Below are 16,503 nucleotides of genomic sequence, written 5' to 3'. Positions count from 1 at the left end.
ATACAGTGTAGGACTGGAAACTGTTTATATGATTAAACACTTGAAGGAAATGAAAGATTGTACTGTTGTAATAGAAAACAGTCAGAAGGTTGTGACCTTATACTGACAGCAGAATGATCTCTATTTTAAGTACACACTTAGATTAACTGTAATCTGTCTGGGAAACAGATATGTTCTCATTTTTAGCATGTCAGACCATATACAACAGGATTGTCATGCCGGCTCATTCAACCGTTTCTTAATGTTTTATTGCCATCTGGTGGTATATATTCAGATATTCAGAAAAAAAAAACGTCTTTACAGTTTAATACCAAACATAACATCAGATTCAAAAAATACTTAAACTCAAAATTAGAGACTTTGTAAATACAACCTACAATCTTACAAATAAAGGTGTTTTAAAGGGTTCTTCAAGCAATGCCACTGAAGAACCATTTTTGGTTCCACAAAGAACCATCTCTTTCTTAACTTTTTATAATGTTAAAGGTTCTTTATGGAACCATTTAGACAGAAAAGGTTCGATGGAATCGTGAAGCACCTTTATTTTTAAGAGTGTAGTTTCTTCAAGAACAATAAAAATATTTGATTTTGCTTTTCTTACAAGCCATTGTGTTTCATAGCACTGTTTCTCTTAAGTTCGTGGCATTTTAAAAAGAGCACTTCACAAATTGCTAAATATTTTTCCAAAATATACAAAAATTGTGTTGTCATGTTTACAACCCAGTGTTGTAATACAACGTAGAAGGAAGTAAGATTCCAAAATAGCCTGCAATAACCTCATTTTTAGAAACATGATAAATGTTATTATAAGACAACAGAAGTATATAATGTAAATATGTGTCATTTGAATTTGGATTAACTTTAACACAAACAAATTCAATGCTTGAATTCAGGGGCGGAGTGGCAATCGGGACGACCGGGACTTTTCCCGGTCGGCCGGCCGAAGGATTTACACAGCGGATCACAAATTGAGCGGGCGCCGAGGCGAACGCGACCGGCCTGAGCTTATTAGAATCATTGACGTTACTAAATTCTCCGCGAATAGCGGCCAAATACTCCCACATACTCCCCCCTAAACGTCCAACCAATATTTATATCAGTTGCTCACTCTCTATCAGTGCTGGCTTTCCCTAGGCAAACTAAGCGGCTGCTTAGAGCCCCGCCGCCACTAGGGAGCCCCCACTAGTGGTCCGAGTCTTTACGTTGCAAAGCGCGTGGCTGTCACTAGCCAAGTTTCCATCCAGTTTTTGCACTGTTTTGTTATCGAAAAAGAGAATATGTGTAAAAAAAAAAAAAGAAAAAAAACTGCAAAATGTGCTGTCTACATCCTGTTTTCCTTCCAACCGGCCTTTTACCGATAAAATGGTGTGCGTAATGACCTCATCCCTAAAAAACGAACTGTCGCATAAATTTTGGTGTATCGCAAAAAACTGCCCTTGAACTGTTTCCATACATAATTTCACCTATATTGCGTAAATTGTATAGGCTAGTAGACTGTTCTTTATCCATTTGAAACAAAACCTAATATTAAAATGTATGTTAGCTAATTTTTATTAACAAGTGTCATGTTTTTTTTTTTTTGTAGCCTACTTTGTTATAGACTATTTACTTGATCATCAACAATAATCATAAACAGGAGCAGTTGTATTATTATCATTTTTCTGATGAACTTTTATTTAGAAATGGGAATGTTCATTTCGGTTATTTTATTTCTCCTGACAACCGACGGTCGTTAAGACATTTTTAACCGTTAACTTACAAGATTGTTAAATTACAATTAAAGGAAATTTTAATTAATACGCGGCTGTGACTCATTAAAAATACCTACATTTGTTTTCCACGGATTAATTTTATACACACAAAAAGCAGCATAAACAACAGACTGTGTGTCACAGTGTAGTGCTGGTTGATGAGACGGGAGACGTAAATCCAATAATAAACCACTTTAATATAATACTTCAGAAAGGCAGGAGACATCCACACACGGGGTAACGTAATAAGTGAAATGACCGACCAAGGACTCAAAACAGGGACTGACTTATAAAGCAAACTAATGATTACACACAGGTGAAAACGATAATGACTTAACAAGGACTAAACCAAATGATTACAAACAGACGGGGGAAGACAGAGGGAGAAACCAAATCACAACAGTGCAAAACAAAGGCAAAAGACATGAAACATAAGGAGACATATGACATTATCTCCCCCTCCCGGTAGGCGCGTCTCGCGCCGTGATGGAAACACCGGGGAGGGGGGGCGGGCGCCCTGGAGGCCGTTACGGGGCAGGACCTTGCTGGGTTGGGAAGGCCTCCAGGGCGGAACAGGAAGCCCTGGCGGGTCAGGCGGCCACGGCCGGACAGGCAGTTTGAGTGGCCATGGCGGGTCAGGCGGCCACGGCCGGACAGGGAGTTCGAGTGGCCATGGCGGGTCAGGCGGCCACGGCCGGACAGGCAGTTCGAGTGGCCATGGCGGGTCAGGCGGCCACGGCCGGACAGGCAGTTCGGGTGGCCATGGTGAGTCAGGAGGCCATGGCCGGACAGGCAGTTCAGGTGGCCATGGTGGGTCAGGAGGCCATGGCCGGACAGGCAGTTCAGGTGGCCATGGCTGGGCAGCCCCCGTGGCCTTGGCCTCAGTCCTCGGCCCGGCCACGTTGGCTAGGGGTATATAGCGCCCCCCCCAAAATTTTCTTTGGGGAATTCAGGGGTTTGGAAGGACCGTTTGGCAGAGTGGGCTCTGTAGGACTGGATGACCCCAGCGGAGACTCTGGAGGGCTGGGCGTCTCCAGTGGAGACTCTGGAAGAGCAGGCTCTGGGCGAGCGGTCACTGGAGGGCGCTCTGCGAAGACTCTGGGAGACTGGGCAGAACCAGCGGAGATTCTGACTTGACGGTAGCCATCTTGGGTGCAGATTCAGGCTTGGCGGCCATCTTGGCCTGGGACTCAGGCTTGGCGGCCATCTTGGCCAGGGACTCAGGAACAACGGCCATCTTGGCCAGGGATTCAGGCTTGGCGGCCATCTTGGCCAGGGACTCAGGAACAACGGCCATTTCGGCCAGGAACTCAGGAACAGCGGCCATTTCGGCTGGGAAATCAGGAATTGCGGCCATTTCCGGGAAATCAGGTACTGTGGCCATCTCGGCCGGGAAATCAGGGACTGCGGCCATCTCGACCGGGAGATCAGGAACGGTGGTCAGCGGTGTTGGGCTGAGGAAGTCTATGGAGCTCTGGAGGGTTGCCGGATGTTCAGGGCGAGGCAGGCGGTCTGAACTGTTGGATCGGTATGTAGAGGCCATTGGCGTTGGGTGAGCTGGTGCGATGCATTGTGCTTCTGAGGGGGTTGGACGTTGGATCGGACTGGAATTCTCTATTTGCTCCATCTCAAAGTTGGAGCCGTTTAAATAGAGAATTATGCTAACCAACTCGACAAACGGGACATCATGGACAGAGAGATTACAACGAATAATATCCTTGTCCAACCCCAATAGAAACACAATGCCAATAGAGGGGTCTGCTATTCTGTCACAGGTTGTGTGGCTTAAGGGAAGAGCACGAAGCAAGAATATTCCAATACAGTCTTTTAATATAATCCACAACGAAAATACAGGAGAGCAAGGAGAATCACACACATGGGAACATCTAATAGCAGACAAAGGAAATGGGGATAACGCAAGACTTAAATACTAGAAGGGTAATTAGGGAGAACTGAAACAGGTGTGTAGCAATTAATCAAAAACCATGGGAACAAATGAGGAACTAAATCAACAGACAGGAACACAACAGAACAAGCATGTGACACTGTGAGGATTCACATGGTCACGCACCTGCAGCGCTTCTGCGAACGGAGGAAGACATTATACAGCTATATATAAAATAAAGTTATTTTCTAAATAAATTATGAATTAACAAAATGAAAGAAAAAAATGTGAAACAATTAGCAGCCTATATCAACCTATGCAGAATTTAGTTTCATTTTTCTGATGCGCTCTTGAGGCATCCCTTTTTACAAAAGCACACTGTTTGTTTTTATTGTGAATGTGCATTAATAAAATAAATATTAAGAATAGTTTGGAACAATGTCTTACTCTTATATGACCACAAACAAAGGAGTAGGCTATTGTAAGTTGTTTCCACTTTTACAAGGGGAAAAACAAAAACAAATGATCGTGTCAGCGCCTCCTGCGCGCAGTTAAGCATTACTAACTCGACAACGCAGCTTCATTGTCATAATAAAATACAGTCAGTCAAACATATTGAAAAACTATTTATATAAATAGTAAATAAATAAATAAAATAAATAAATGCTATTTTCCCCTTTTATTTCAGAACAAACCATTTAAATTTAATGGAACAATACTCATAACACAAGAAGAACAAAAATATAAAAAGCTAACAAGCCAACAAGTTAATTTAAAATGTTGTACTTATCATTCCAATATCCACGTAAAACAAGATCTTCAGAACAAAATGAATACATTTTAACTTGCAACGTAGCAAAGCCCCTTTTCTCTACAAAAAAAGTGTTTCCAAAAAGATTTTTGCGACATTTGAAGTATGGATTTAGAATTTATGCGCTAAAGTTAAACGGAAAAAGATTATGTCGACACATGAGAAATTTTATCGATAAGACATTTCCATCAGCTATATCAGTAAAAATTCCGAAGCGCTAAATTGTTTTGTGTTTTTTTTTTCATCCAGATAAAAAAAAAAAAAAAAGATTTAGAGGGGGGGCCGGTGTGGTCAGAATTTTCCCGGTGAATTTTAGTGCCCCACTCCGCCCCTGCTTGAATTAGTCTTCTAACTCTGAAAATGTAAAAATTTAATATTAATAATAAAGTTTTAAAATGTCCTTGCTTAACAAACAGAGAGCAATTCGGACCATGAGATACTTTACTATAGGCCTACCTTGAGATACTGTACATTAATTTGCATCTAAAATATACTAATGTAATTAAAAATTAAAAATATATATTTTATTACACAGAAGAAAAGTCAAACAGGTTTAAAGTGACATGAGGATGAGTAAATAATGGCAGAAAATTATTCATTTAATGCTGAATGATGTTTTTCAATTTTGCATAATGATACCTCAATGTTTAGTCTATAATTTATTTTTGCAGATAAGTGAGTTTTGTTGCTCTTATGGTCCAGCAGTCTAAACATCTGAGTCGGCATGTTCAGGACTACCACATTTGTCATAAATGACACAAAACACACGATTACGCACATAAAACATTCTCATCTCCACACACAACAGATGTAGCAAATTACTCCTCAAGAAATTACGAGTATTGAGGAGATCGCCTCATGGTGGCCAATGTTGAGATCACATGTGAATTTTCAATAACGCCAATAGATGTCAGTGTAAACTTCAAGTTGTGGCCACAGTAACAAATTAATTGAGGATGCTTTTAAAAAAAAAACTTGTATTGACAGAGATGAGATTTTTATCAGGACCGAATACATACAGTCAAAAGTTCACATACACCTTGCAGAATCTGCAAAATGTTTACCAAAATAAGAGTGATCATACAAAATGCATGTTATTTTTTATTTTTTACGGACCTGAATATGCTATGTCACATAAAAGATGTTTACACATAGTCTACACGAGAAAACAACAGTTGAATTTATAAAAATGACCCTGTTCCTGCTTGATTCTTAATACTGTGTTGTTACCTGAATGATCCACAGTTTTTGGCATATTAGGGACTTATATGCAACTATTGCAAATTAAATGCTCACTGATGCTCCAGAAAGAAAAACAATGCATTAAGAGCTGGGGGTGTAAACTTTTGGACAGAATGAATATGTGTACATTTTTCTTATTTTGCCTTAAATATCTTTCCCTTTTTTTCATTTAGTACTGCCCTTTAGAAGCTACACTAGATACTTACATGTTTCCAAAGTTACATTTAATAAGTTACATTTACCCTGATCTTCAAATACAAAATGTTTTTACCTCCCGGCTCTTAATGCATAGTTTTTCCTTCTGTAATAGTTGCATATGATTCAGTTGTCCTCAGTGTGAAAAGATGGATCTCAAAATTATACAGTCATTGTTGAAAAGGGTTCAAATACACAAAAATGCTGTAAAACAAAATCATTTGTGGGACCTGAAGGATTTTTTTAAATATGCAGCTGGCAATTTAATTGTTCAGGACAAACAAGGGACTCATGAACAACTATCACTAAAAAAACAGCTGTGAATAAATTCAACTATTATTTTCTCTTGAAGACTAAATGTCTTTTATGTGAAATATCTTATTCAGGTCAGTAAAAAAAATAACATGCATTCTGTATGATCTCCCTTATTTTGGAAAAATAATTAACATTTTGCAGATTCTGCAAGGTGTATGCAAACTTTTGACTTCCACTGTATAGCATGTCAAAAGAATCTGAATAATAAATCAAACTTCTCGACTATCTTGTCCTGAAGAGGGCACCATAAGTCAATAATTAAAATAATTGTCTAATAATAAAATTAAAAACAAAAAATCGTACAATATCACATTAAATGGGACGAACCTGACTGTAATACTGTCGCCAGTAACTATTATAATACGCTGATATGAATGTTTATTTTAATCTGAACTGATAGTTCAGAAGGGTTTTCTGACTAGAATCAAATGAAAGTTATTTGACTTGTTGATATTTTTATGCGGAACCTGTATTGATGTCACGAGTTGTTTTATAGTAGGGAATTCTTTAAATTAGGGCTTGTGTGTTCAGAAATCTGATAATATAAGCATTTTGTATCAGCAGCGCTTAATGTAAGACCTTTTGAACGAACCTTGTTTTCATTCACACCTCTTAATTTTGGCGCATTGTGGTTTTAACGTAATGACCACGCAAGTGGTGTCCCAACTTTCTCATTACATTGTTTGCACGGTTGCACCCTCTGTCATTCACTATTTTGGATGAAAAAAGTGAGAACATCTCATTTTACACAAGTACTGAAACAGGAATTGTTGTAAATAAGTTGACTAGCACGTCCTGAAGCCAATAAGAGCAGAGTACATTAACCCATGCCCAGTCGGGGGATGGGCTACTTTACTGCGTCTTAACTTAGATGAGAAGCTTGAGAGTCTGTATACTGATTACGACATTAAATAAAACTCATGGCTTAAACTCTGAACGCTAGACTGAGCAAAGGGATATCCCGGGGAAAAACATGCACACTAGATATGGAGCTCTTTGGGATACTATGGAATTCTTTCGGGTTTGGCTTATTCTCAGCATAGAAGTCCTGGTGTTGGTATGCGGTCAGAAAGGTAAGATTGCACCTACTGCTCATTCTACTATGAAGTACTGTTAAAGTAGCACTACGGTACCCTAAAACAAGTTAGAAGGTAATAAATGATGCTTAAAATATAACTAAAATTAAATATTTATAATTCCTACCCTGATAACACGCGTAAATGGAGACGTCTATTTGACGTCTGCATTTACAGCTACAAGACGTATTTTTAGTGCATGAACATCTGCAATAGTCTATAGGACGTTTCCTATCAGATGTCAAATAGACGTTTATTAGATGTCTTTAGGATTTAGAATGTATGTAAAACTGACATCTCAAAGACATCTGTCAGATGTACTTAGAACACAGCAGATGCTTTCCAGATCAAGCGATCTTCAACAAAGATCTTGCAGACGTACCTGTGTTATCTACATAGATAAGTTTAAATTGTATAAAATTGTACATACATATGTGACCCTGGACCACAAAACCAGTCTCAAGTTGCACAGGTATATTTGCAGCAATAGCCAAAAATACATTTGTATGAGTCAAAATGATTGATTTTTCTTTTATGCCAAAAATCATTAGGGATAAGTAAAGATCATGTTCCATGAAAATATTTTGTAAATTTCCTACCGTAAATATATCAAAACTTCATTTTTGATTAGTAATATGCATTGCTGAGAACATTTGGACAACTTATTTTCTCAATATTTAGATTTTTTTCACCCCCAGATTTCAGATTTTCAAATAGTTGTATATCTCGGCCAAATATTGTCCTATCCTAACAATCCGTATCCATACATAAATGGAAAGCTTAATTATTCAGCTTTCAGATGACGTAAAAGTCTCAATTAAAAAAAAAAAAAATTGACCCTTATGACTGGTTTTGTGGTCTAGCCAGGATCACATATATCAGTTTTATATCACATATATCATAGATAGATAGATAGATAGATAGATAGATAGATAGATAGATAGATAGATAGATAGATAGATAGATAGATAGATAGACAGATAAATTGTTTACATTAGTTCTGGACATTGTTGGCTGATTTTCCTTCACTCTGTAGTCATTTCACCAAATATATATATATATATATATATTAACTTTAATTATCACATGCCTTTGACTGCAGTCTCTAAAAATAATTTTTAGAAATCTAAACAAAGAATAAAGTGTGTTTGTAGCCATATTTGCCCATATTTGAGATCACATCAACATCCAGACTGCTGGACTGAGTGATGTCCTCCTGCTCTGCCCATGTTTAGAGAGTGAGTTAGGAAGAATGAATTTGTTTACGGTGTTTCTCAATATGTGTGGGGTCAGTATGAATCACTCCAGCCTAATTCACAGACTGAATTAATTTGTTTATGGTGTTTCTCAATATGTGTGGGGTCAGTATGAATCACTCCAGCCAGATTCGCAGACTTTGAGGACTACAGAAAATGTTTTCCAGTCAAACGTCCACTCCACCCCCAGAACTCCACACGTACAATGCCAGATGAGCCAGAGGGGAAGCTGACTGTATTCGGGAATGTTATTGTATTGTGGAAGCTGACATGTTTTTGAGAACATGCTAAAATTATATTGTGTCCTAGCTTTAGAAGATCTAGACTAGAGAGTATCCAGGATTTGCCAGAACATAAAAGAACAGGAAAAAACAACTTGTCCCCAAATATTTTGGAGTTTACAGTTGCAATATGATTGACGCAGAGGAATTGTGATGTGACAATCTAAACAGCTGAACATCCTGTCTGCCATAGGCTCAGACCTGCAGGGACGTGCCTGCAAGTCCCCTGACGAGAAAATAAAATTACACGCTGCCTGATAGTGTAGCTCTGATGATGGATTGGTATCCATTCTCCCAGTGCATTCACAGTAGCTCAGCTGTAAGGAATGTTATATTCTGTGTCAGCAAGTGTCTTAATTATACCCGGCATCCTCACGCGCATTGTGTTTTAAACACCTTGCTGTGAACTCAACTCGCAGACATCGCACAGATGTCATCACAGTGTCTGCCTGCTGTTAAATAATGTCTAAAGCAGGGATCCTCAAATCTGGCCCACGAGATCCATTTTCCTGAAGAGTTTAGCTCTAACCCTAATCAAACACACCTGAGCATGCTAATCAAGGTCTTCAGGATCATTAGAGAATCACAAGCAGGTGAGTTTGATCAGGGTTGGAGCTAAACTCTGCAGCGCATTGGCCCTCCAGGGTAAGATTTGAGGAACCCTGGTCTAAAGATTGCCTCAGGCTGTGCTACATTGTCAGTTTTATGCTGTAGTTACAAAGGAACTTGCCTTGTTAAGCTGTAGCTAGTGATGTGCGGATCGATACTAAAATATCGATATCTCCGATACCAGCTTTGTATGTTCTAGAATCGATTATCTCATCAAAATATCGATATTTCAGTAATTTTGAGCAAATATGTAGTTTATTGGAAATAGAAATACAGTGGAAAGTAACCACAATTACCCTAATTCATCTGAATAATGCCAATTTAGTCGGAACTACTTGTTCTTCCGCCTGCCAAGTCATGTGCATAATATGGCACTTTACAACTGCAGAGCACGCTAGCCAGTAGCCACTCAGTGCGCTGGAACATGTTGTTCAGTCACGCTGTCAGTCCGGCGGATTGGATATGGGTGAACGCAAGCGAAGTTTAAAATAAACAAATTTGTTTTAGAACTTTGGTTATGAAATAAGTAATGAAATAATTAAATGACCAAAATGTCTGCAATAGTTCAGCTTGGAGTAAAATGTGTCCCTGAGATAATCGCACATCAAGTCAGCCGGCCCAGATTTAGTTAGGTAAGGTTATCTGCAGAGTAGATCATTTAAATTACTTTGACAAGGCTGCATTGGACTTTACATTACGTCTGCCAGGAAAAGTATTTGATAGGTAAGAAGACAGATAATTCAATAGAATAATTCTCAGTTGTATTATTCTCCGTCTCATTTGTTTTGACTGATGGTTAAATAGAAATTTCAAAATGTGGGTTTTGGCAATTATGAAGTTATTATGGTACTTCTCTAATTGTGTATTGTACTAGCCATTTCAGTTTGAGTCACAGCATTTTTTATAAAATAGAAACTGTATGCAGATTGGAAACTGTATGTAGAAACTGAGCAGACTCAAAGGAAAAACTGTTAATATGTTCTTCCTAAACAAAAACCTGTGAATGAGAGAAATTTTGAAAGAAGGTTAAAAATCTTCAAGAGGACTGGATTAACATGTCACTAAACCAAAAAGTGTGAATGTTTATTGTTTTATGTTAAGATGTTCAGGCAGGCGTTTTAAGATATACATGCTCAGATGCTGTCAATAAATATGTAAGTTGGCTCTTTTTTTGTATAATAATTCTTCATCAATAAACAAGAAGAACCCGTAATATGTCTCATATTCAGTATAAAGTGATACTTTTAAGTACACTACTTGTTACTTTAATTTCCCAAACAGTAATTTTTGGGCAAAGTATTGGTATCGGATTGGTATCGCCGATACTCGCCTTCATTTTACTTGGTATCGGATCGGATAGGAAACCAGTGGTATCGCACATCACTAGCTGTAGCCAAACATTGTGTCTAATTTCTGCAACATCACCAATTCGGAGTTATTGCTTCCACACAGGATTTTCTAAACACTCACCCTGCTATTGGTCAAATAAACACATAGCCACACCCAAAAATCACATAATTGGTTAAGCCAGTGTTGCTAGGCTGAGCTGGTCAGGATCAAACAAACAGCAATGTTTTTATAGCACTACAAAGCCAAAGTATTTACACTTTTCAGGACAAGTTAACCTAAAAAATGGCAAATATAGCTGTTATGTAGCTGAAAAAATGACATATTTTTTTAAATATTAAAACATAAATCTTGCTGTTGTTATGCATCTATTTTTTACTTGGTATAAGTCTCTTACTATTGTGTATTAAAGGAGAAGTTCTAGGGTTGTGCCGATAGACGATAGTATCGTGTATCGACGATAGTCAGAGATATCGCCTGTTGCTGATGCCTTTGACGATAGTCAGACGATTATTATTATCCGTCAAAAAGGCACCTAACTTTAGCGATGCAGCGCGGAGAGTCGGTTCTAGGATGCCTCAGAAACTTGCCGCGGTATAAACACAAGCATAGAGTATATAGCGCCGCAGATGTGTGCAGTGAAAATGGGTAAGAGATTTATTCATCATACTGTGTACATAGATTAAGTGTAGACTTTGTAGACAGTCATTAGGATAACAGAGGTAGTAAAATGTGGTTTAGGCTGAAATAAATACGATATATCAGAATCTGTCTGTATGTAGTAAACATAAACATTCACCTCAGTAACATCTGTATGGGTTAACTAGAATTACGATGCGATAAAATGGCGCTAAACATATGCACGTGAGTTACACGCACATCGCTTCTCCACATTCTATAGACGTTTTTCCTGAACACAGAAGTAAGACCAACTCTTAACTGAAAGAATGCTTTGCATTTCCGGTCTGCATTGTTTCTAGTCAAATTAGGTATATTCCGAACTAATAAACTAATGTTAAACCTATTAAAATGTTTTTAAAAAGCACATAGCTCCATAGCGCCATCACTTGGCAATGTCGCAATGACCGTCATTTGTCAGTGCCTCACTTTAATGAGTGTGTAGATGACACGAAGCAGCGGACATTAGCTACATTAAAAACAGATGGGCTATTTGAATGGGTTCCTATGGAAACCGGAACAGAAAAGCATTCAATCTGACGTTAGAATTCGTAATGGCGGCGCTCATCGTTTACTCAGGAAAAAGGTCTATATGAACTGAACTACAGCATGAACTGATGACAAAGATCAGACATATAGCGGAAGCATTATCGCAATATGACGGGTAAAGAAAGATACATTCATTTACATTCAGGCACGCACATTTACCGCTCCATGAAGATAGCAGAGAATGAAACCGAAAGTAAACTTGAACAGAACTACCGTCAGCGCTCTGTACACGCACAACTGTGTCACAAGTCACTTGCACTACCCTTACAAAACGAATAAGGAATTTATTACATATTGACACATTTACATATTATTAAATAAATTAGCATGATAGTATTGTGTATCAGCGATCGCAGAGGCTGATGATAGGACGATATGAAAATTGAGCATATCGCCCAACACTAAGAAGTTCACTTCCAGAACAAAAACATACAACAATTTACTTATCCCCTTGTCATACAAGATGTTAATGTCTTTCTTAAGTCATAAAGAAATTTTTGAGGCCACTATATGGGGAACATTCCTGAATTTTTCTCCTCAAAAAACATAATTTTTGAGGAAAACATTCCAGGATTTTTCTCCAAAATTGTGGACTTCAATTGGGATCAACAGGTTAAAGGTCTAAATTGCAGTTTCAAAGGGCTCTATGTGATCTACGCTGAGGAATAAGGGTCTTATCTAGCGAAACGATCAGTCATTTTCTAAAAACGATAAACATTTATATACTTTTGTGTGGTTAAACAGTGGTTAAAAGTGTTTACAAAGCAAACGTGCAAAAAAAGTCAAATGCCCTTTATAAAAAAATTAAAACAACGATTATGAACAATTTAGAAGTTTTTTGAACTGGAGTACACTAACCATGCGTGACCTTTCAAATTTGATTACATATTTCTAAAAATATACATATTTTTAGAAAATGACCAATCCTTTGGCTAGATGAAATCCTTATTCCTCGGCTGGGATCGTGTAGAGCTCTTTGAAGGTGCACTGAAACTGCAATTTGGACCTTCAACCCATTGGGCACCATTGAAGTCCACTATATAGAGAAAAATCCGGGAATGTTTTTCAAAAACATTAACCTTTTTGACTGAAGAAAGAAAGACATGAACATCTTGGATGATAATGGGGGTAAATAATTTTTCAGGAAATTTTAATTCATCAGTGCTGCAAAAAAGCCCTTTGTGGATATTTAAAGTGGTTTAACAATTCAGTCACTTTGACTTTAATATCAACATATATTGTGTTATTATTTGATCTCCAAACTTTATTACCTTTTTAAACCTACAAATTACACACAAGATAACATTATACAAGTTTATACAGTATGAAATCACCACCTCGTAAAATAGTTACAATCTCTCACGAGATTGACAACGTTTATGTGCAATAAATGCCAACAGCTTCACGCACAAACCTTAGCTGGGGTTAAATACTGACTGGATTATATAAAGACTGTTGCAGATAAAATCGTCTCACCCAAATCAAACATTCAACTCTTTGACCACACTGAGTCACACAATGAATTGTTTGAACATTGCCAGTTAACAGCCTGACCACAAAATCGTGTTTGTGTTCCTACTTGATGATTAAGATAGTTCATAGCAACAAGAGGTTTGGTAGACCTAGAGATAAATTGTGCCTAAAGCAGAAGAAGTGGACCACAGAATCTTCAAATCCTGATGATTCAGGGCTGACTGAGAAATTAGGAATGAGAGACGGACGATGAACTCAGACCGCTCTAGTTCATCACACTGGGCCTAGACCATAAATGGAGCAAGAAACTCAAAACCGTTTATATAAATTTGGCCATTCATAATGACTCTGGGATTGAGTGGAACTCCAAACTAGTTGCCAGTCGTGTTATGGCGATGACATCATGTTTATGAACTTGGTAGAGCATGTCTGTGGAAGCTACTGTAGAACACAACATTGCCTTCAAATAAACCCTACTGCAATTATGGCTATAATTAACACCAGTTATGGAAAGCCCCTCGAGTGTGACTAATACTGACAAAATTGGCAAGGCCCCTTACCACAAAAGCGAATGACCTGCCAATACCCACAAAGCTTATACTAAATGCATTTTCCCATGGACTAGAAACATGCCAAAAGAAACTAGTTAGCACATTTGATGATTAATAGAAGTTAAATGAAAGATCAAATGTGTGGTTTAATTATATGTGGAAACCACAAAAATAGAACGTGAACTAAAGATAAACTGCCTTTTGAACTCCTTTCACATTAATATCAGTGTGATCTTCCCACTCTCTTTTCCCTTTAGGCAATGGGTGTGGACACACAGTCCTCAGTTCCACCAGTGGCACGCTGACCTCGCTGAACTTCCCGGGAACCTACCCTAACCACACCCAGTGTGAGTGGAGCTTAAGGGTACCGAAGGGCCAGACGCTGCTCTTGACCTTTGGGGACTTTGACTTGGAGAGGAGCCAAGACTGCATATCTGGCTCTCTCACCATCATAGACACCAGTGGAGCCACTCGAGTGGGTATGACACTCTGCACACAGTCATTATGGAACAACAGTGTAGCACAGTATGCACTATACCACAAAAAAAAAAAAAAAAAAAAAAACGTACCTGCAGGATTTACTGTCTCAGATGCAATGGAATGGATACCATATAAATATGAAAAATTCTAATTGATAAAAAAAAAAAAATTCAATATAAATTAAACAACCAATATTAAATACCCATTTAGGATTTACTTTCTCATATACTATGGATGTCATAAAAAATACATGTAATTAAATATAAAGTAAATATAAAATGATATTAGATATAAAACAAAATTTGAATTTAATAATATAATTAAATATCAATTAAATAATAATTTAATTATAAATTAGTGATACTTGATATTTATTACCTTTCTATGATTTACTTTCTCATACATTATGGATGTCATAGCATGTTTAAAAAATATACAAATTATACAGTAAATATTCTAATAAAATGGAATAGAATAATAAAAATAAATGTAAATTAAATGATTGTTATTTAGTACCTCTCTAGGCTTTATTTTCTCATATACTATGGATGTCATAGCATATTCAAAAATTATGAAATTATTTAAAATTAAAATTCAAAATTATACATTAAATTATATAATTAAATATAACTGATTATAGTAATTAAATTTGATTGAAAATGATAATATAATATATATAAATTAAAAAGTTGATATTAAATAACCATTTAGGATTTACGTTTTCATATGCTATGGATGTCATAAAAAGTATATAAAATATAAAACATTTATCCCATATATTTATCCCATATATTTATATATATATATATATATATATATATATATATATATATATATATATCCATCCCATATGTACAGTACAGACCAAAAGTTTGGACACACCTTCTCATTCAGGTGTGTCCAAACTTTTGGTCTGTACTGTAGATATGAATTCAACTGAAAAAACTTGTGAAAAAAGTCAAATAGCAAATAATGGAGCTCTTACACTAAACCATGTGAAATTATCCATGTTATCCCCATGAATAAAGTTAGAAATGTGGGTCTTTTATAAAGTGAATTTTACATAAAAAAGCAGTTTTTGTATAAAAACACATTTAAAAAATGTTTATTTATTAATTTATATATATTTAAAAAATATCACTAACCCACTGAAAACTGCACAAATGTAGAGTAAAAACTTTAATAAACAGAAAAATATACAGTACAGAGCAAAAGTTTGGACACACCTTCTCATTCATTTGAATGAGAAGGTGTGTCCAAACTTTTGGTCTGTACTGTATATTTTTCTGTATTTTATTTATTATATTGTTTTATATAGTTTTAAATTAAATAAAATTGTAATTATAGAACGAAGATATAAAACAATATAAAATAAGATATAAAATACCCATCTAGGATTTACTTTCTTTTCTATATATGGGATATCATGTGAATTAAATGAAATATAACTTAAAATTATATATTTAAAAAATAAATAATTTAATTTAATTTAATAGTAGAATTAAATATAAATTAAATAATTTATATTTAATACCTTTCTAGGGTTTACTTTCTCATATGCTATGGATATCATTGCATTTTTTAAATATATTTAGAATTATACATTAAATAAAATAATTAAATATAATTGAATGGAATAATTGAATTAAATATAAATGAAATGATTGTTATTTAATACCTTTCAAGGATGTACTTTCTCGTATGTTATGGATATCATGGCATATTTAAAATTACACATTAAATAATATACTTAAAAATAACTGTAAAATAATTAAATATGATTTAATACGATAGTCAGCTCATATGGTATGGCTGTCATATACATATTATTAAATAAAAAAAATAAAAGACATTTAAAAATTAAATAGTTTAATTTAAAACAATTTAAAAGCAATACACCAAGTACTGTCACAAGGGGCAGTACCTTTTCAAAAGGTACAAATATGTACCTTATTAGGTACTAATACATATGTACCTTTAAGGTACTTATATGCACCTTTAGGT

General features: G+C 36.2%; 1 protein-coding gene across 1 annotated transcript in view; it reads left to right on the top strand.

The window, feature by feature from the left end:
• The first annotated feature begins 7,057 nt into the window (after nt 1-7,057).
• LOC141342947 (discoidin, CUB and LCCL domain-containing protein 1) overlaps nt 7,058-16,503 on the top strand; it is a 28,424-nt gene continuing 18,978 nt past the window's right edge. Inside the window, exons 1-2 of the mRNA XM_073847533.1 lie at nt 7,058-7,272; nt 14,277-14,498. Coding sequence (XP_073703634.1) covers nt 7,173-7,272; nt 14,277-14,498 — 322 coding nt within the window. The 5' untranslated portion in view covers nt 7,058-7,172. The remainder of the gene's footprint in view (nt 7,273-14,276; nt 14,499-16,503) is intronic.

Source organism: Garra rufa, chromosome 9, assembly GCF_049309525.1.
Source record: "Garra rufa chromosome 9, GarRuf1.0, whole genome shotgun sequence".
Taxonomy (NCBI): Eukaryota; Metazoa; Chordata; class Actinopteri; order Cypriniformes; family Cyprinidae; genus Garra; species Garra rufa.
Note: the sequence above shows the minus strand (reverse complement) of the source record. Positions and strands in the feature narration are given on the sequence as shown.